Source organism: Phodopus roborovskii, unplaced genomic scaffold (assembly GCF_943737965.1).
Source record: "Phodopus roborovskii unplaced genomic scaffold, PHOROB, whole genome shotgun sequence".
In the NCBI taxonomy this organism is placed as follows: Eukaryota; Metazoa; Chordata; class Mammalia; order Rodentia; family Cricetidae; genus Phodopus; species Phodopus roborovskii.
Window position 1 is genome coordinate 2,626,401 of NW_026126481.1, and position 23,215 is coordinate 2,649,615.

Consider the following 23,215-nt stretch of genomic DNA (forward strand, 5'->3'; position numbering starts at 1 on the left):
AGTTGGGAAGGATAGTTAAAAAATGATAGGAGATATTGCACTACTCATTCTCAAGTCCTGATTAGACAAAATGAAAAACCATAGCTGCAGAACTTTAGAGTTGTTCAGTACTATATGTTACTATTACTTACTTGGACAGATAAGTCCCCATCAGCCCTGATGCTGGTGGTATTTGTTCATAATACAAGGCCATTTTATAACACACAATATGGCTACAAGAAAGCGGGGGCCAATGTTCATAGTATAAGAACGTGTATACTAAGAGTGAAAAAAAAAAAGAGGCAAAATTCTTCGTTTGCCATGCTTTAACTTTTCATCTTTTATCATGAATCTAAGCAGTTGGTTTTGTGTGGAGAAGTACACACACACACACACACACACACACACAATCATCTAATGAGTGGAAACACATGACCCCTGAATTTGCACTTTCGTCATGGCTCAGAAAAGTCTAGGTCTGTCACTGGGTATATATGAACAGACAGTGAGTAGCCTCGCTTCCCAGGAGGCGTGATCTGCTCCTAGTGTGCCCATATGCTAAGTAACTTGTGTACATCAGATAGTTCTGGTTAATGAATGCCTTCTCTTCACCTAAGGCTTTCTAATTTTGTCACTGAAAGCCTCACATCCCAGGGAAGCCCTCTTTCCCAGAAAATGTGGTCTGGTAGTCATATACTATCTAGCTTTACCTGGCCTCACTTAATCTAGATAGCATAGGCTGCTCTCCAAACCTCCATCACCTTCTTTTTTTCTTATTTCTCAGGCAATTCTGCATTTGATATGTTCCTGCTTTATTTCTTAATTCATGACCAGCACTGTGGTTCTCTTTCCTCCATATCCCCAGCTCCCACAGTTAAAACTCTTTCAGTGGCTTGAATAGCCTCTAGCCAAACATCCATTTGAAAACTCCAAGAACTAGGAAGGCAGAGCCTTACCATCTCTCGACATTCCTAGGGCAAGACACTTCTGCAATCGGCAGTGTTGGCAACGGTTCCTGTTGGTTCTGTCAATTAAACAGTTTCTCTGCCTTGGGCAGGAGTAAGAGGCATTGTTCTGCTGGCTCCTCCTGAAGAATCCCTAGAGATGAAAAGAGAAAGTGAGGGCAGGAGACTCAGAGAAAGGGCAACATTAGCATATACATGGATAGACTTTATACATGGAGTATAGCTGAGTTTAATCTTTCAAAAGCTTTTGACTGCTTCTTGGAGAGCTTATAGATAATTCTGAGCAGAATATATGGCATTTTTATGGACATGTGACACCATCTTTCTTCAATCATTCATTCATTCATTCATTCATTCATTCATTCATTCATTCAATATTTACTGAAAGAATTTCCTTAAGAGAAAATAATTCTGCTCCAAAAGAACAACAAGGAAGGACCATCAAAGAGGCATGTCAAAATCTGATGGAGACATGGGCCTGGGTTTGAACTATGGCTGTGGGTAAGAAGCACAGCATCAAGAAGTGTGGGCTCAGCATTAGCCCCATTTTTTGCCTACATTCTAAAATGTGTCTTTCCAAAACTGAAAGAAAGAATTGTTCAGAAAGTGTTAGTTTCTTTATTTTCTTTTGAGGCAGAGCCTTATCACGCAACTCTGGCTATTTCTGGCTGCCCTGGAACTGACCTTGTATACCAGGTTGGACTTGAACTCATGGAGATCTGCATGCCTCTGCCTCCCCAGTGCTGGGATTAAGCACCATCACATTGTGTAGCCAGTTGTTTTTGAAGCTTGTGGTGTATTTTGTCATAAATCCATTTGAGTCAAAGAAATTCTAAATACAACTTCCTTGATATAAAACAGGCAAAAAACAAATGCCTGCTTTTAGGTTATAGGATATAAGAGTTCTTATTTCAGGTCGGTTCAGATTCTTCCAGAGTAGAAGAAGTACAACTGACTGCACATGGCCCCTTGACACCTGTAGCTGGGTTTCTTGTTATTTTTTTTTTAATTCTTTGGATACCAACCCCCCCTTAGTTTCCTTATGAAGAAAGCATAATAAGGAAAATGAACATCTCCCCCCACAGACATGAAACTTAACATTGTCTGTTCTTTCCCTCAGGTAATCAGTTTCCCCAATCACTGTTCACTCTCAAAATGCAGTGAATGCAGTGAATATGAAAAGTGCCACTTGCAAAGTGATGGCCTAAATATAAGCATTACGGATAATCCCAGGGAAAGATAGCCCTCAGCTTTACCTCTTGGAAGTGAAAAACCTCCAAGAGGCTGGAAATAGAGCTCGGAAGTTCTTTCAAACACCCGTGTTTCCTCAGGATAAAATAAAGCATGCAAGAAGACCCACTTGGACATGAAATTTATGGTTGACTAAAAATAAAGGCTACTAGGAAAAGAGAATGTTTCAATAAAGTTAAAATCAGTAACAGTGTGAAAATTCTCAACAGTTTAAAGAAAGATAGGATTGATACTATTGATTTTGGTTTTGCCTTAGATTTCAGTATGGCTTAGAATGGCATGGTAAAGAGGCTTTGCTGGCCTAAAGGAACCTTAAAATGGATGTACGGCCAAGGAGCCATTGGAGAGAGATTCTAGTTGGTTTTGAGGTTGAAGCACAGATCCACTCAAGAAGGTCTATGTTCACCTCTATATCTTCACTTGTGGTGTTTGTTCATTACACTGGTGATTGCACAATAAAGCTTCATGAATTCAGTTTGACTGGATTCTGGAAACAGGAGCACATCTAAGTCCTCAGGGGCCGAAATGCCTGATTTATATACCAAGAAAGCATCATTGCAGTGTCCTGGTGCTGATTACAGGCACCATGGAATTTACATCCTAAGGAAGAATCACATGGGTTTTATCTTTGGATACTGGAGTGCCACTTAGTAAAAGAGTTGGCAGGGAAGATGTTCTGAAGTCACAGCCACAAGCCCTAATTTACAGCCAATTTGACATTAATTATGAGTCATTTCTTGCTTATCTGTTGCTCATTATTGCAAATGAGATTTTTGGCATGAAAAATAGATTCTGTTTCACATTTTCCTGAATGAATAGGAACTGAATTAGTTTGTGAGCTGAATTGATGTTTAAAATGATTGTGTATGTTGATTCCAGAGCATTATTATAAAAACTCAGGAAGGTTGGTAGTTGAATATGCTGACATTGATATCTGATTTTGAATGGGATTTCTACTGGAGAAACTTGTAGCATATTTATACATGTGGGTTCTAAATAAATAGAAGTCATGTGATATATAGCCAGTTTGACAAAAACCCCAGAATATACTTCCTAGTGACTGCATAATTTCTTTCATGGTGGATTGAAAAGATGACAGGAGTCTAACCACTTGTCCCTGCTGTTGACATGTTGGGTTATGTTTATCCAATATTTAAGAGTTTATGGTTTAAAATTGTTTCTCAAAATGAATATATCTCTGCAGCTTGAAGTCTGACATTTTCCAAATGTCTTATGTGATGAAATAATGAGCATGCAGCATTCATATACAAACAACTTGAGTGGCTATATTGTAAACTACACCAGGAATCTTAAACCTTCAGAACAAGCTTGTTGAAATGCCCTCATGAGAAAGAGTTCTCGTTACAAACTTACTAATGCTTATGACAAAAACTATTTGTCTTCTTACCCAGAGAAAATAACTTATGAAGGCTCAAAGAAGCAGCTAATTTCTTATTTATTGTTTCTCATTGATGGAATTAAATAATGGCATGCTAGTGGGTGGTACATAACTGTTAATTCTAGCTTTTTGGGAATAAAATAAAGGGCTATCTCATCAGCTTTGCCCAAGGATATCACGGATCATCTCCATTCCAGACCCTTCCACTATGTTGATTTTTATTTTCTCATATCATCTTCACTTATTTCTTTTTATTTTATTTTCTGCCTTTCCAATCTTGTGAAGGCATCGTCAATTTCCCAAGAGTAGTGCTATCTTGGCAGTTATAATCTGTTTTATCCTATTTACCTTTAAAAGTCTCCTAAGATTCTGATTGAATCATAGTGTTCATGGCTTTTTTTGCATCTTTCTCAGTTTACTGAACTCAAATACATGATTGACCTTGCCAATGATATTGCCAACATCTACCATGCCTCCTGCATATGGCACATGCATTTGTTCTTGTTATGCCCATTCCTGTAAAACATATTGTAGAACTGTTTCGAGTGTTTCTTGCTATTCTCATTCTTTTCTTCTTTCAGATCACTTACTCTTAATTTTCATATTTTGATTATCTCAGGTTAGGTCTGTGGTAACTGATATTCCCTTAGCCCTGTGTTTTCCAAACACCTTACTCACAGGAATGTGTTTGTGATTGGATTGATGGAATCTCTCTGAGGGAACACTGGACAGAATGTGAAGAAAGTTTTGTGCTCTTAGCCACTTTCTTTTTTTTATATCTATGTCAGTGGCATATATCAAAATAAGATCTTGTTTATCCTTCAAGAACTTCAGGAACTCATTGAAAAATTAAGATTTGGGTAAGGATGACTTTTGACTGATTTAGAGTCTACTTGTAATGCTTTTAAAATTTTTTATTACTATCTTTATACTTTAAGCATCTGAGTGTTTTGCCTGCATGTATGTCTGTGTACCATGTTTGTGCAGTGCCCAAGGAAGTTGGAGGAGAGCATCAGATACCCTTGGATTGGAGTTGCACATATCTGTGAACCACTTTGAGGGACCACTTGGGTCCTCTGGAAGAGGCTCTTCAGCCAGTGTCAGCAGGAGGCACATATATCCCTCAGTGTGTCCTCGTTAAAGCAACATGACAGCAATATGAAAGTCCCTACCTTGCAGCCTTCACACGTGATGACTCCGTAGTGGATCCCAGAGGATTTATCACCACAAATTTTGCATGGTATCACTTCAATTTGTGCTGAAAAAGTAAGAAAAAAAAAGCATTTTCAATGTTCATAATTGTCTTCTTTTATTTTACTTGTTTCTATGTCAACACTTACCTGTTCTTGCCAAGATATTTTGGTAGATGCTAACAGTTAGAAGATGCTGGGTGAGAGTGATGGTTTGGGTCATCATTACTATTTGAATGGCCTTCCGAACCTTCTTCCAAGGGAGTGGTTCTCAACCTTCCTGATTCTGCGACCCTTTACCCTTTCCTCATGTTGTGGTAATCCCAACCATAAAATTATTTTCTTTACTACTCCATAATTATAATTTTACCTCAGTTATGAATTGTATGGAATATCTGGGTTTTCGGATGGTCTTAGGGGATATCTGTAGAAGGGTTGTTCAACCCCAAAGGGGTCACAGCCCCCATGTTGAGAACTACTGTTAGGAAAGGACATCCATTTATCAATTACCCTTTGCTTTTTCAAATTGAATTTAACACACACACACACACACACACACTCACACCCCTGCAATGCATATTTAGAGACCAGATCTTTGCTCCTGCTTTCACTGTTTTTCCCTTTTAAAGCTTTTTTTTCCTTAAAATAACATGACAGAAAAACCCTGTAAACTCAAGCCTTTCCATTTCTAATCTTCCATTTGAAATAGGAAGTAATTAGGGGTTTTTAAATAGTCTTATCTCTACAATATTTTAAATAACTAAATAAAGCAAGACGAGTGTTGGTATATGGTGATCTTACACGCTGTGTGGCTGGATGGATTGGTCATCTCTGTGAAAATACTATTAATGAACCAACCAAACATTAACTGAGCATGCTTTAATGTCTACAAGGATACTGAAACATGATGGCTCAAGAGAAGATATGGTAATGAACTTGATAGCCTCATTAATAAAAAGTTAATAATGAAGAAATCAGAAAAACTTTATATGGAAGTTAACATGCGTTTAGTTTCACTGGGGATGAAGAGGTTTTATTAAAAAAAAACTGTATATTAGAGTAACCATGGCCTAGGTCATAATTTTAGGTTATCCCAAATCCTATGTTGAAATGTGTTAAGAGTTTCATAAAGTTCTATAGTTTCACAGAACAAAGAAAGTCATAAATGAGGGCAAGTTTGAAATGCATTCATGGGTACATCAGAGTGGTCATCACAGCAAGATGAAGGAAGTTTTTCTATAGGTCTCAGATACTGTCTGATGAGCCTTTGGGTTAGTGGAAGTGGTCTGCTAAACTAATGATTCTAAAAGAGTATTAGTCATAGGATGTTAGTTCTGACACAGTGGTGGGAAAAGAATGGCTATCCAGGAGACTAAAGCTAGCCTAAGATAGGGTAATTACCCCTGGACCTGCAACATTCCAACTACTCCAGATTATTGCAGTTCTAATCAGGAACACTGCTCATTTTGCGGATTGTATAGAATTGGTTAGGTTGAAGAGAAAGACAAAAGACGTTGAATGAAAACAGGTCAGGAACACAGCTCATTTTGAGGATTGTATAGAATTGGTTAGGTTGAAGAGAAAGACAAAAGATGTTGAATGAAAACAGGTCAGAGGTCTAGTATTACTGTGGCTGGTTATCATACAGAACAATTGGCTTTAGGGGAAATTTGGGTCATATGGCTACATAGAAGTGTGACACCAGACTTTGGAGCTGCTAGAGTTAGGCAGGGTTTTTTTTTTTACATGATCCCATTTGCTACAAGGAATGGATAAAATGAAGAGTAAATGAATGGTGGAAAGAAGTCTATATGTAGCTCCATGTCAGAGTACATGCACAGTGTGAGCAAAATCCTAAATTGTCCCCAAACCAACCCCTACATGAGATGTGAAGGGAGAAACTTAGAGTTTGGCAAACTAACCAAAGAAAACCAGAAGACCAAAGTTCCTGATCCTGAACTTAGGCAATGGCAGCATAGAAGGTACAGTAGGACAAAGGGAGGTGAAGACGCAAGTATGAAAATGGTTCAGAGGCAGAAGTGAGGTTAAATGCTGAAACATATGGAAAATGGAAGCCGATGAAGAATCGGAAGGGAGACAAAGTGACAGGACTGACTGAAATGGTGATATTCGGGCCCAGGATGTGACTGGGCGGTAGAGTACTTGTCTAGCATGCATGAGAGCTAGATTTGGACTTAGAACAGAAATGTGGACATTTATGGAGTATGATGTGGTGTGGGACTGGGACACATGCACTTTTATGTGGTGTCTCCCAGGCACCTGAATGCATAATGTCTTAGAAGGAATGTTTTGTCACCATGTAGGTTATGTATTCAGAATGCAGCAATTTCTGTATTTGATGGTACTCTAAAGAGTTGTTAAAATTATTCACACTAGAAAGATCTGTTATTTCCTTTCCTAATTTAAAATAATTATGCAAAATACCCTTCAAAATGCTTTGTACATAAAGCTGACACTTGCATACAGTGCTATAGTTTTCTATTTTCAGATATACAAAACAAATAAGTGGAAAACATCACCACCTTTTTTTATTACTTTACATAACAAACATAATACTTAGCCTTAGGATAACACTTAAGTTTTGTAAAATTAAATAAGCTACAGAAGTTTGAATTCTCTCTCTGTCTCTCTTTTTGTAAGATGAAAAATTGAAGGAAGGGAATTGGGGTTGAGATGCCAATATGACTGGAATGATTTCAGAATTTTGGGATGGGGAAATGGGAGGGTTGACTTTATTCTTATTTGACCTCCTAGGTTGCTTTCCTTAATCCATTAATTTGGGCCCTAGTTAAGATAAAATCTCTGAACTCATATTTTGTCACTTATAAATATAGTATTCATCAACAAACTTCATAGAATTGTGAGGATAAAATGGGCATTTCTAAACAATGTTATCATTGTATCATTACCATCAATGTCATCAACATCACTATATCCATTAGCTTATGTTTTTTTTCTGATGATTTTGGAAAAGAAGCACAATTTGATGTGCTATTGTGTCTTTATTAAAGATAATTTAAAAGTAATTCAATGAATCACACTATGACTTAATTTGTACTATGGATTTCAGTTTAACAATAGCATTTCAAGAAGTGGGTTATTTATAGTTACTATAAATGACTAAAATAATCCCAGGTAGCCACTGAATAGTTTTTGGCTTATATGATATTAAGTCAGAGGCTCTCTCTGCATAAATTACTCCCCAGGGAGTAGCTTACACATTGGAGAATCTGCTTCAATACATTCTTAATTATAAAATGATCTAACTTTAAAGGAAATGAAAATAGAGGTAATTTGCTCCCTGAGGTGTAGGAAGATGCTTTTGAAAGACACAAAGGTTATCTTATACATCTTCAGAAATACAAATGAGATAAGGAACATTCAATAGAACATCTGCATATTTATACATATTCATAACCTTGGCTCTACATGTAATCCTGGAGAGCTACAAACATTTTAATAGCATTTTTAAAGAGAAAGAAGGCACCTATAAAGTATATATGTGTTATTATGAGGGAGAAAAAGTTCTTAGTTTAGAAATCTTGTGGCTGTTTTTCTTTTGGCAGGAAAAGTCGTCTGAGGTTTATTAGAAGTGAAGATAAGTCCGAATCATTTAAAGTAGTAGCTACTTTCCCCTTCTCTTATTAAAATCCCAGTTTTGAACTGCAACTTTACAGTTTATACTGTGTGTTTCATACAGCATTATCTTCAAGACAGGCTTTCAGACACCATTGAGGATACCAGACTACATCATTGCTCAGTGCTTGCTGTTTATAAGTGTTTAGCTAAGGGCAACTACATGGCCTCCCCTGTAGCTGCACTGTGTAGTCCTAGTACCATGTTCTCTATTGTTGCTTCAAGTTGAGCATCATAGGGGGATGTGGCTACTTGGACCTCACCAGCTATGACAAGGACGATAGGAGGAAGAAACTAAGGAGGAGTGGTCTTTGGCACTTTTGCTTGACTCATGGAGATTATCTATCATCTATCTATCTATCATCTATCTATCTATCTATCATCTATCTATTTATCTATCTATCTCTATCATCTATCTATCTATCTACCTATCTATAATCTATCAAACTATATCTATAATCTGTCTCAATCTACCATCTAAATATCTACCTATCTATCATCAATTTTTCAGTGTAACACTCCTTGATAAACAAATTTAGAGGATCTAGGATGGCCTGAGAGATAGAGAATTTTTGTGCATTTTATTAAGTCCCTCTAGCCCTTTCCTTGCCCAAAGTCTCCTGCTCAACTTTGCACAAAACCTGTCTCAGTTTTTCCTGCTTACTGAAATATACACCCCTTTAGTTCTGCCTCTTTCAAGCCCCTGCTGGTTACAGCAGGTGTTAAGGTCAGAAAACCAATTCAGGCTAATGAGTTAACCAGAAAATGGCTCCGAAAAATACTTTGACTCTTAAAAAGCATCCCTCAGGAAGGCAGTGATGTTGAGCCTGCCAGGTACTTTATGTTTGGAGGGTAGTGGTGCATTTACTGTACATAATTTTGAAGCTTTCCATTCCCACTGATCCAAGTCTCCCATCTCAGCCTGGTCATTTTTATATTCTGGGCATTCTATCTTGCAGCAAGGGTAGGACTCTGCTTCTGTGTGTGTGTGTGTGTGTGTGTGTGTGTGTGTGTGTGTGTGTGTGTGGTGTATGCATGTATGGTTGATGCATATGTGGGTGTCCACATTAATGCATTTGCATGTGAAAGACTGAAGTCAACAGTGTCTTCCTCTCTTGCTCTCCACATTTTTTTTTTTTTTTTGAGGTAGGGTTTTTTACTGAACCCATAGCTCACCTGTTGGCTAAACTGGCTGGCTGACCAGCCCCCACATTTGTCTATTTCTGTTCTGCATAGCTGGGAATGTGTGCTACTACTGTGTTCAGCTTTTCATGGGTGCCAGAGATCTGAATTCAGGTATACATGCTTATATGGCAGTCACCTTATCAATGGAGTCATCTCCCCAAACCTTGCCTTTTGTTTTCTATGTTGACTAAAGGGGCACAAAACTGTGGTCCCAAACTTCTTTTCATTTTTCAGTGTAAAAGGGAAATGTGACATACTTATTTTTCTGAAAAAAGACTTTAAGAATTACTGATTTGTCATATTTGATGTGAAAAGAAGAAACAGAATTTTCAGAATTGTCAGAGTAATATATTTTGGGTGAGGCTCCATGGTGGTTTTTGATCTATTAAGGCTTTTAAGGACTAAATGAATCAATCTACTAGATAGGAATTCTCTTTATTATGCAAACCTATGTCAAAGGCACAAAACCTAGGTAAGATCAGTTGGGTAGAGAACAACCAGTGACTGAGTTTTCTGGCTTTGGGATCATGTTTCTACAGTGTCTTTTATTTTCTGATGCATCTACCAGGCTGAGTTCCTGGTTCCCTACACAGCACAGGCTGTACCCCTGGGTGCTGGGCTTGCCTGTTAGTTTCTATTTCCCATAACTTTGCAGTTAGACTAAAAGTGGACAGAGCAATTAACTCTCTTAATGTCGGTGTGAAACACAATTTACACATGTAAAAATTTCCAATAAAGATGACTATTTTGGTTAAAAATCCTTTTGCAGATGGTCTCAGTAGCCCATGTCTTATGTCATCTGCCCAAATTGTATCTCATCTACCATCTGTGACAAATCCAAGTTAAAAAATCTCTGTACTCATCTCCTTTCTCCCTGGCAGACCTTTAAGTATCCACCTCTTTAGTGTGAAATCTGAGGTTACATGATAGTCAACCCAAATGACTATAATGGTGGAGGCATGTTTAAGACTCCGTTCCACTCTGAGATTCATCAGACAAAAGCCTTAAGGATGGACAGGGGGTGAGGGGTGCACACAAGATCTGGAATGTGTACCTATGTCATGCTGTATGGTGATTCTAGGAGTCCTGATGACATTCAGGTTGCATTCATGGGTACCTCGCCAGGGAAGTATGCATCTTAGCACCAGATTCCAGTCTGAAGACCTTCTGTGCTTATGGGATTCAGGGCACTTGAATTTCTACTAGACCATCCCCAAATCTGCCTCCTTGAACTCTACTCTGCAATTTCCTGGGAGGTGGACTCTTCTTCCATTTGGTTGATAAATACCTCTTAAATGACTTAGGGATACATTTTGCTTTATATTATTGTAATTCCTTATACTTCATATTACTAGAAACTAGATTAAGAAAAGATATGAATGCATGACAATGACAGATTTTTTTAAAAGGAGAGTTGTAAGTGGATCACACAGGGACTGGTTTACCTTTTATGTAGCAGCTTGTAATTACCCACATAGAGCTGCTTATTATTTTGACTCAAGAACAGAAACAAAGGAAACAGAAAATGAAACCAACAAATAACAATAGCAATTAGCACAAAGGAGTAAAAGCAATTATAGAAATTCTCTCTTACCCCACAGAGCACTTTTCATTGTTTCAATTACTGAAGGACAATTACAAGTGTTTGAATACTTGGTTCATGAGGAATGGCACCATTCGGAGGTATGGCCCTACTGAAGTAGGTGCGGCTTTGTTGGAGGAAGTATATTCCTAGGGGGTGGGCTTTGAGGCCTCAAAAGCTCAAGTTAGCTCTCTGCCTGCTGCCTGGGGATCCAGATGTAAAATTCTGATCTCCTTCTCCAGCATCATGTATGCTGTACACTGCCATGTTTCCTGCTATGACAACATGGACTAAACTTTTGAAACTGCAAGCCAGCCCCAGTTAAATGGTTTCTTTTATAAGAGTTGCGGTGGTCATGGTGTCTCTTCATAGCAGTAAGATCCTAACTAAGACAACAGTCATGTTATAAAAATATTAAGTGGAAAATTCTTGAAATAAACAATTCAAAGTTTTCAATTGCATGTGTCTGAGCAGAAAAAAACGTTGGCATTGTCATATGCCATCTTGCAAAAAATAAATAAATAAACAAAAACCCATATACACAATGTATATATTACACACCTGTTAATTTTCAGATCAATTGTCACTATATATATATATATATATATTAATATAAGCAGTCCATTTTTACATTTAGTTGTAGGAAATATCTTATGGTCTCTACTTTATGAATTAAGATCTATCAGAGATATGTGAAATGTCCTCATGGGCTTATGTGTTGGAGCACTTTGTCCTCATTTAGTGGTACACAGAGGTAGGGCTTACATGGAGGAAGTAGGTACTAGGGTATCGCGGTAAATATGGATCAGGATAAACAAATAGGCCGAATAGATGTTTATTCAGGGAGAAATAACTTACAACCTAGACAGATGAACACCAGGAAATTCAACCCAATCCTCTCCTGTCTGAGTCACGCCAGAAAGAGAGAACCTTTCCTGGCCCCCTCCAACCTCCTTCCACAGGTCACTTCCGCCCATGGCTCCACCCCCCAATGGGCGTGGTCAGTGCCACAGAAGGACTATCTCACTACACTAGGGCTTGGTTTTATGGGTGATAACCTGACCTGGTTTCAGTTTGAGCTCTCTGTTTCCTGGAAGTACCATATAGCAAGCAACTGCCTCTCAAACTTGTTGAGACGAAGTCACTTGCCACTACTGTGCCTTTCCTGTACTAGTGTTCTGTTAAAATAAGAGCCCCAATAAATCATTCCTTCCTCATGCTATTTAGGTTATGTATTTGATCACAGAGATGAGTAAAATGATTAACATTGGGTGTGCATTTGTAGAAAAATACAATAGATACAGTGTTTGTTAGTAGCCACTATTTTAAGCAACCACTGGAAGATTTGGGATATATGTGTAAAGGGGGAGGAGTGTACTAAATATAAGTTCAGTGTTGTTCTTGTCAATACTTTTAAACAGGTTGTAGTACAGAGGTCATTGTCTGGATACTGAGTACAAATCTTAATGGTTATTGTTATTTTTAAAAGTCTACTCATATTTTTTTAAAAAGTCAAGTTTTAATCTCCCTAGGGTTTTTCTCTCTCTAGGGCTTTTGATTTTTAATTTGTTTTTGTATCTGTGCAAGTATTAGTATATGTGCATGTGTATGTGTGTACATGTATGTGGCAGTCAGAGGTCAGTCTCAAGTATTGCTGTCAGGAACTGCCTGCTTTTGCTTTTGAGACAAAGTCTCTCTTTGTGTATGTGGGCCTTTCTGTTTTTGTCCATAACAGTTGTCAGTGAGCTTCAGTGATTCCCTGTCCTTTTCCCTTGCCTCCAGCACTGGATTACAAGCTTGCACCACCGTGCATAGCTTCCTACATGAATTCCAGGGCTGGAATACAGGTCTTCATGCTGTGCAACAAACAGATTATGAGTTCATCCATCTTCATCTAAACCCTTGTTTTACTGGGTCCTTTCTCTTCTTCCCTCCCTCCCTTCCTTTTCTCTTCCTCTTTTCCCCCCCCCCTCTCTCTCTCTCTCTCTCTCTCTCTCTCTCTCTCTCTTTCTTTCTTTCCTAGGTGATCCAGGCTAGCTTCAGATTCACTATATAGCTAAGTGTATCCTCAAAGTTGTAATTCTCTTGGTCAGCCTCTGAGACTGAGCACATAGACATGAATCACTATGTCTAGCCGAGATTTCTTTTAAAATACAATTTTCTTATTTTAAAAATGGAATTGAACAAAGTTTATTTCTTTTGATCAAAGTAAGAAAATCAAGCAATGTGTTTTTCTTGTTGTTTTTCATCTACTGTACTGGACAGTTTTTGTCAACTTTATATAAGCTAAAGTTATCTGGAAAGAGAAATCTTGATGGAGAAAGTGCATCTAAGAGAACACTTGTAGGCAAATCTGTGGATTTTTCCCACAAGTGTTAATTATTCAATTAATTAATTAATTAATTATAGTCAATCAATAAAAATGTTCTTACAATTGTAATTACAATTAGTTGTAATCAATCAATGCAAGCGTTAATCAATCTATGGAATGGTTAATTGATGTGGGATGGGCCAGTGTGCTTTGGGTGTTGCCACCCCTGAACTGGCGGTCCTGGATGCTGTAAGAAAGGAGACTGAGCAAACCATGAAGAGCAAGTACAGTATCCCCCTACACTTGTGCTTCGGTTCTTGGCTTCAGATTCCTTTCCTGTCTTGAGTTCCTGACCTGACTTCCCTCAGTGATGGACTTTGATTGAAAAGCCACATAAACCAAATAAACCTTTCACTCCCAAAATTGCTTTTGGTCAGGATCTTTAAGAATCTATTGTAGAGGCTGGAGAGATGATCTAATCAGTAAAGTGATTGCTTGATGTGCACCAGGAACTGAGTTATTTCCCAGAACCCATGTAGCAGTGCTGGATGCCATGACACACACTCATAATCTCGGTGCTAGGGGTGGCAGAGACTGATTCCTGAGACCTGCTAGCCGGACAGCTTCACCTCATCAGTGAATCCCTGTTGCTTTGTTGACTGACATCAGAAATTGTCCTTTCTGTGGCAGGTAAAACTCTCCTATTCTAGAACTTCTCTTCCTAATCTCCACTCAGTTGAACCTTTGCAGTAGAATCCCAAGTTTATGTAGCACCTCCTTCAAGGAAGAGGAAGGGGGAATGCAAAGAATTAAAACCCGGGTTCATACCAAAATGACCTGGCATAGTTTATTCCCTGTAGATTAGGTAAGAGAGAAGTAAAGCACCTCTCTAGAAAATAGAAAAAAAATGCCTGCCTTTCTGTGTTAGAAACCAGATTGCATTGAGAGAATGAATATATAAAAGTTACAGGATTGGAGGAAATATTATAAAACACAGGTCACATATGCTTACAATATATGACTAACTCCTAAAATTAAAAGTGAATGGGCTGAAGATTTGAAGATCTGCTTCCTAAAAGACACAAGGCAAATAAGTACATTAAAAGATGTCAAGTATCTCATGCATCACTGAGCTATAAACCACCTGTTCGGAAGGCTACACTCTGAAAACTAAGTGCTACACCAAATGCTGGAAAGGAGGCAGAGCAAATGAACTCTCATTTGTTGCTGGGAAGGCAAGATGCTAAAGCCACTTTGGAAGGCAGTGTGGCAAATTTTGTAAAGTCAAAGTAAGACTTAGCAGCAGTTGCACTCCTCGGTATTTGGTAGCTCACTCAGTTACTCATGTCCACACAGAACATGTACATATTTTCACCAAATGGGAAATACGATGCATTTCAATAGTTGAGTGGAAGAGTGGCCCTGTGAAGAAGCTACCAAGCCATGGGCAACTTTGACATGGAAGATGCCAATGCATAATGTTAAGTGAAAGAAGTTAGCACACTTCCAGCTGCACATTTGGGAAACTTACAACTGCACAATATAAACAAACAAACAAATAAATAAAATAAATGTGTTGTTGACACAATCTTAGACTGGAATGTGCATGAACACGAAAATGTGCCCATGTATACACCATACACACAAACAGACACATACATGATTTAGCAATTGAGGTTCGTTTGAGACCACAGATACATGCAAAACCAAGTTTTAATCTTCAAAAGAAATATTCTGATTGAACAGCCATATATGCTTTAAAATCCGAGCAAACAACAGACAGAGGATTGAAAAGTGAGCTTGGAAGAGGAAAAAAATGAGGACTTTAACGTGGTTAAGCTAAGAAGCCTGAGTGCTGAGCTAGCTTTGAGCCAGACCTTGGAATCGAAGAGGAATTTTCAAAAATGAGTGTATGGGGAAAGAGGAAACAAGCTGGTGGCCAAAGATTGAAAGAGAAAAGTCAAGTATAAGAATAAATGTGGACCGGGCAATGGTGGCTCACACCTTTAATGCCAGCACTTGTGAGACAGATTTCTGTGTGTTTAAAGCCAGTCTGGTTTACAGTGTGAGTTCTAGTACAGGCTGCAAAGCTACAGAGAAACCCTCTCTTCAAACAAACAAACAAGCAAACAAGCAAGCAAACAAACAAAGTCCAGATTAGGTAAACTTATTGAAGGGACCTTTTTAATGGGGTTAAATGCAAAGCAATTAGTAAGATGTGTCTAGAATCATCAAAATGCATTCCTTTATCTGTATTAAGTATCGTACATAAAGTTGACTCACATAAAATTGCTACTTTTTGTGCAAAAACTCAATTGATATTGGGAATTTCATGTGACTCAACCTTGTATTTTATTATTTGTTGTGTTTTAGGATGTAGCTCCTATATTATTCTGGGGTTTTCAGGGATACTTGAAAGCCAGACACATGCTACAGGCATCTAATATCAGCGCTAGGGAGGTGGAGGTAGAAGAATCATGAGTTCAAGGCCAACCTGGTCTATACAGCAAGCCTCTTAAAAAAAATTAAAAAAAACCCTAAACAATAACAAGTAAGAAAACAAATGCAAAAGCCAGCAGGGACAGAATACTTCAAAAACAAATAATGATATGTGGGCATGCTTGATTAATGAAGACATGGGATTTGAATTTTTGATCATTAAATGAGGAGGGTGGGAGAGGGGAGAAGAGAGGGAGAAGGAGAGGGAGAGGAAAAGAACTTAATACCAATGATTTTTACATAAAATCTCCATATTTTAAGATTTTATATTTTGGATAATATACAAGGGCTTTGATCTTTTCCATCATGAACAATGCTACATTGGCTAAATAACCACTAATCTTTAATTGAGAGTTATGTCATCATGATCCCTATGTTTTAGCAAACTTGCAGACCAGACACTGACTTCTTAATAGACTCAAAATGGAGGAAAATCAGATTATTGAAGTGAACCCTGGTTCTTGTCATTTCTAGTGACAAGAATAGTTCCGAGGCTGGAGGTCAGCATATTTAGGTTTAGTCCACTGTTAGACAAGTGGCCTTTAACAGAGGGAGAGAAAAAACAGTAGGAAGTTTTCCTCTGTGCGCATACCACCAGAAACTATTTCAGGGGTCAAATGATCACATAAGATATGACTCTAGAAGTTGCATCTTACAGTTTTGCTCCATGCTAAATGTCACAAAAGCTTGTTGCCCAACACAGTTGAAGTTAGTGCTATCCCCTTCAAAGGCGGAAGGGGCTGTTCTGCTGATACTGCACACTTTCTCTAAGGCGATTACCAGCATAATCCTAAATATGATAGGACCGAGCTATCTTATTTTTGAGCTCATCAGATCCAGCATGCTCACCTAATCCTCAACAGCTTTACTCCATGTTTATGTAAGCTGGCTGGTGCCTGAACAAGATGAGACCATACTTTCTTGTCCCCTGCGGTAACATCACTCTGCATTATTTTCACAAAAAGTAGTAAGAATGAATGTCATTTTCAAATTCTGCTTGAATGGATTTCCTGCCTTTGAACTGTTCCTGCTTTCACCTACAGGGGGACATTTCTAGCCATGCTTGACAGTCTACAACAGAGAGACTATGGTGCCTCACCCCCACCCCCCGGGTGCTTGTATTTCTTACACTATTCATTTGTACCAAGGTATTTGTATGTTAAAGGGTAGATTGCATTGGTAGAAAGACATTTGGCTTTTTAGTATTTCATTTGTTTAGAGATTAAAATTGCTTTTAAAGCAGGGGAATGTCTCTGCCTTTGGGGAAAATATAGAAGAAAAGAAATCGGTGAAATCTAGAAATTGTTAAGGGTGACACCAAGTAGTCAAGAGAAAGATTGATTTTCTTAAGGATTCACCTTTAGTTTAGAATATATCTTGTAGGTCCACAAAATTTTAAGAGAAAAAATACCTAGTTCTCCTTTCAAAAGTAAAAGCATAGTTTATATGCTCTATTAAATGAGGTGTGTGTGTGTGTGTGTGTGTGTGTGGTGTGTGTGTGTGTGTGTGTTTGCATAGGTGGGAACCTCTAAAATCAAACACCATGTTTTTGTGTAATTTCACAACAAACTGTAACTATATGTTTTTAAAAATACATGATTAGAGAGAAAGAAACATACATGTTCACTTGTGAGTCGCTGTTAATTGCCATTCAGAACTAAAGAGGATTAAGTACATAGATGTTAATATGTCCACTGTTATTAATTTCTAAACAACAATAGTAACATTATCCTCAATAAATCTGTCAGTGAAAAGGATAAACAGTTGTTTAAAGACTCCACTGATGTCCGAACTGAAATCCATCGGTCAGGACTTCCTCCTACAATCCAATCTTTAAGAACACAGGTGTTGAATGTGGTGAGTCATAGAACCAATGCCTGTTTTCTTTTAAGACGACCTTGTGCATTGTGAAAAGATAAAAGTTCTGTGTGTGGTTATGCAGCATTTAGTTTGATTAACAGGTGTTTAAAGACATTGCAAAGTTTTTTTTGTATTATTTGAACAATTGTATCTTTTATATTACAAATGTTTGCAACTGCTTTCTGTGTCTATTTAATGCTAATAAAAATGGAAAAAAGTAATTTTTACCTTGACACATTTTCAAAACAGATATTCGGAAGTGTTTACTCATGAGATAACATATGCTTAGAGAAACATGTCCTGACTTACTAAAAAAATAAGAAGAAACAAACTCCCCAAACCCATAATTCATCATATTGTGAATAACCTTTTGACCAAACAATTTTTTGAAAAGATTTCTTATACATGATGCATTTCTACATTAGTATACAAACTAAAAACATTTAGAGAATTCAAGTAACTACAGTAATAACTGTAGCAATGTTAATAGGTAAAATTAAAGCTAAAATATTTACTCCAATGATGTTTATATTGTCAATCTAATGTCAATATGATGTGACACATGAAAAAAATTCAATTTAAGAACAAAACAAGGGCTCATAGTAATTCACCTCACGATATGACAATATTTATGTATAGACATCTTCTCTAGTGTCAGTTAGGTTAGGGTGACTGGTTTATTAAATACACTCCCAAATCAGAAACAATTTATTGCCCCCACACATAGCTTTCACATTATTTTGCCTAGAGCCTTTAAACACTTGTTTCTCATCCAAGAATGGTTTACAAGGCTAAACGTCAGCAGACAGAAGAAAAAGTATAACTCACCAGTGGCGTCAGCTTTAGTTTTGAGCTGGCTCTCACACATTCTGACGCAGCAGTGGAAAGCCTGACTGAAAAAATATTCCCCGTTTCACTGGAGGTCTGAGGACTGCCCCTATGTTACCCCACAGACAAAGTCCCAGCAGACTCTATTAATGGGATTAGATGGGAGAGGAGTTAGAGGCACCTACGGTGCTTTCATTAAGCAAGGACATGAGAGAGGCTTTCTCATACAGGGGAGGGACGGAAGAGGAAAACCCTTTCTTCTTGATATTCACCCAAGAGTACATTTGCTAAATTGTAAAAGGCAGTTTCAAACACCCTTGCAATCTCCCCATGAATCACGTAGCTGTGCATTCTTCCTGTACTTTAGCCCCCCTTTGTTTTCATTCTGTTGAAGCCAGATCCAATATGCATGTGACAAATAACCTAAGGCAAGCTGTGACTCAGAGTCCAGCACAGACTTCAGAATTGGTTTGTAATTATTTTGTACTTTTTTTTTTTTTAAGGGAGGTCTGATGTATAAGGATTATCGTTCTCCTGTCTTCCCCAGTATTGGATTATGGCTGTCTGTGTGATAATTAGTGGGAAGAAAATGTATCTCACAGTTCAGGTGCAACACATCCTAGTACCAGGGCATGGACTTCACATTAACCCTGAAGTCTAAGTGACTCTATTGTATCAGAGCCTCCCAGGGCTTCTTCTTGTAAGGTAAGACTGATGAAAATACTCAGAAAACGTTTTACTTCACAACCCTTGTTACTGGGCAAGGGACGAGACCTGTAGGTCTTCTATTCATCTTTGTGCGAAGTTTGGTCAGTTTCCTATGGTGTAGATGCTGCGCAGGTAACCACAGCTGTTGTGAGTGAGTTCATGAGTGTGACAGCCATGCCATGTCTAAAAGATGATATTTCTCAGCATTCATCTCCAACCTCTAGCTCTTAATGTGTTTTCTGTCTCCTCTTCTAAGATGGTCCCTGGACCTTGCTGGGGGAATGGGTGTTGATAAAGATTGGAGTTGGGAGCTGAGGCAGGAGGTACAGGAGAGTGTAGAAGATAAAAGATAGATTGGAAATCCTCGTGGAAACCCCAGTAGTTAGTTACCTAATTTTGAAATATAATAACAATGACAGAAATGAACTCAAAGAGAGATATTGTGCATGGATGGCAGAACCATTCCCAGAAGACATTAAAAAAATTCAGTATTTTTTTTTATGAATTATTGGTGAGGGAAGCCACAAAGGTCTTCAAGGCTATTGACGTTGCTCTTGGTTACCCACCATAATTAAGGTAAGATCCTATTGCTAAAGACACCATGAAACTTCGGCTGCACAACACACCTTTCATGATTCTGGGTGATGCTATGCAGATTGCTGGTGGAGAAAAGATATAAATGGTCTTAACCAGGTCTGCACTCTGAATGCTATAATACCTACCAACTTGCCAGGCAAGATACTCCCACTGGTGAAACAGTGGCATGACATGGCTGTCAGAGGGTAATACCTGCCTCTGGTTGAATTCAAGGCTTGCTCTGCTGAAGGAAATTTCATGTCACTATAATCCTGGTCAAAATCCCATGGCAGAGATTTATATTTGTGCCCATAGACCTGGATTCCTCTCAGCCTGAGTCAAAGAAGCTTGTAGGCTATGGTGAGTGTGGACACTCATAACCTCCAACATATTCATAGAAGGCTTGCCTGAGGCTACATATTTCTGAAATGATCAGAGCAACTACTCACATGAGGAGTAAGTGTGAAAAAGTGCCTAACATTGAAATGTAGCTGCAATTCAGTAACTGTAGTTGGATATAATCTTTCCAGGGTTGCTTTTCTCAGGAATAAGCATTTAGGTGGCTGACTGTTACCTTTTATGGATTAGTGTATCCAAAATTGATGATTGGTTAATTACTAAGCAATTAATTTTATTTGTGCACGCCACTTGGGAAAAGCATATAATGAAATTCATGGATCAGTGTTGTCTTAAAGACTATGAATTTAATCCTGCTTAATTTCTTTCACAGTCATTGTTGGTTTTCTGTATACTACTAAAAAAATTATACTCTTGGAAGTAGCCTGTGTGGCTAAGAAAGCAAATGGATTTGGGGAAAATTAATTAGTTCATTTATTCTTATGTTATGTTTTAATTGTGGAGATAGAATTGGTTCTTTAAAACTCAAAGTATCTCTCTTTCCCCTGTATGTGTGTGGACATGTTCATACAGATGCCATAGACTGAAATCCAAGCATCACCCATTTTCCTCAATTGCTCTCTTCCTTATTTTTTGAGTCAGAGTCTCTCACTGAAACTGGGGCTTGTTGATTTGCTTATACTAGGTGGCCAACAAGCTTCTGGTATCCACTTGTCTCTCTTTACCCCCTAGTGACTTGTTTGTCATTAACTGAGATAGTTCCTCCCTCTCACCATGGTAAACTACTTATGAATTAGCAAATCCTAGCTTATTTGGAATGAAATTTATAGGCATCATTCATAAGAACTGTGAATCAAATGCCAAGAGTAAAATCTTATTTTTCTCTAAGCCTCCCGAATCTTAAAAGAAATTGCGTCTTGGCCTGGTCATTCAAGCAATGGGTATGAGAGAGCTGGAAGTGAATTGAATGTATCCCTTTCAGAGGAATTGTCTGCTTAATGCACAGTGTAGGGTGGGAGATGATAGCTTACATGTAAGGAGGGAATTCAGCTTATGTTGAGGAAAGAAAGGCAAATGGGGATCCTCTAGAACCATGGTTTTATTGCATTGCTTTCCTTACGAAAGCCTTTTTGATTCTCTGGGCTCTGCAAGATAAATGCATGCTTTCCCTTGCCTAGGCTTTTCCTCACACAGTCAGGCTGTCTTCAAGTCCTTGTCTGTGAACCTAAGGCAATGCCATTCTTTCTCTGCAAAGTCTGAGTGCTTCAATGACTGTGTCCTTTTCCTGCCTCTCCTCTCTCCTTTCTGTCTTCCTTAATGCCTTTCTCCACTGTTCTCCAGCTACCCAAATTTATGACTCAACTCAGTTCCCACTACCTCTTTTTAGTGTCTCCTGACCATCTGTCTACAGGGGGCTCCTGTGTCTCTATCACCCATTTGGTCCTGGAGTGCTTCATTAATCTTGTTTACAAGCTTACTTTTCACCCTGTGTGTAAGCTCCTTAGCAATAAAACCCCCTCTTCCTATATCTCTTGTGTCTAGCGTAGCACACAGTCTGTGAATGGGTGAGTGTATACTTACTCATTCGTACACTGAAGAATTATATATGTCTCACCCACTGTCTCTTCAACTTCCCCACCTCATGTTAAATGGATAGCTTATTTTTGTAATGTTTGCTTCCTTGCAACTATTACGATGAAAAGAGGTGGAGGTTAAGAGTGAAAGCAAGCTTTTAAGCTCTTGCCTCTGGTTTTGTTTTTTAATTTTTTAATGTATAAATTGGTTTTAGTATATAATCACTAGGTTGAAACAAACTTCTTTCATTTTTTTCCCCCTTGATGCACCTGTTTTCCTTTCCTTTGCCTTATGTTTAATTGTCGCTGTCACTGTAGATTGTTATCCAGTTGGTGGATTTCTCTCATCAGTAGTGTTCTCTACAAGAGACAGAAGATGGTTTCCATCCTCTTACCCCCACCCCAGCTGTTCCAACCAACCTGGACCACCTCTGGTCAAAAAGGAAAATAATCTAGACAACCACAAAAATTTTCAAGATTCAAGGATGAACCAAGAGAACGAGTCTCCCTAAAGTGAAAAAAAAAGCAGCTTCATTGTAAAGGAAGCAGTTCCAGTGTAGGACATAGTTTCCAAAATATGGACCTCAGGTCAGAGGTAGCTGTCACTGCAGTAGCAGTGGTGGGTGTGGCATTAGTGGGGATTTATTAGAAATGCAGATTCTTAGGCCCTGTTCCAGGCCTCCTGAATCAGACGCTGTAGGGGTGGAACTCAGCTGTCTGTGTTTTTGCAAGTTCTCCAGATGGTTCGATGCATGCTTACATTTCAGAATTACTGGTGTACAGCACAGGGTTCCAGTAAGATCAAGTTCCATTTAATTCACAGCTCTGCCACACACACACTAGCTGTGTGGACTAGATAAGTTCTTTAATCTTCAGATGTTTTCCTCTCACCATCTGTAAAATGGTGATGTCTGGATGTTCTTGTCTCCAAAACTCAGATGCTGAAATCCCGACTTCTAGGTGACGACTTCTGTGAGGTCATTAGGTAATGAAGGCACAGTGATCTGCCTTGCTGTTTCTATTATATAAGGATGTATCAAGAGGCACCATCTGTGAGCCAAAGAGTGAGCTCCAGACATAATCTGTTGGCACTGTGGGTTAACTAGCTTCTAAAATTCTAAGAAATAAATTGCTGTTTTTGTAAGCCACTCTGTCCATACTTAATTATAACAGCTCAAATTGACTGAGACAAGTTGTTAGAACACCCACCTTTCTGATGGATGTGTTGAGGAATTCAAAGTATGCTAATTCTTTAATTTAGAGCAGTCCTGGCCATATTATAAGCCAGCCAGTA

The 23,215-nt window shown here is 38.4% G+C and overlaps 1 protein-coding gene across 1 annotated transcript in view; it reads right to left on the reverse strand.

Annotated features, from left to right (window-relative positions):
- The window catches only part of Rorb (RAR related orphan receptor B), a 175,789-nt gene that overhangs the window by 44,175 nt on the left and 108,399 nt on the right, over positions 1–23,215 (reverse strand). Inside the window, exons 2-3 of the mRNA XM_051194072.1 lie at positions 4,767–4,852; positions 936–1,077 (exon numbers count right to left, since the gene is read on the reverse strand). Of these exons, the coding sequence (XP_051050029.1) occupies positions 936–1,077; positions 4,767–4,852 (228 nt within the window). The remainder of the gene's footprint in view (positions 1–935; positions 1,078–4,766; positions 4,853–23,215) is intronic.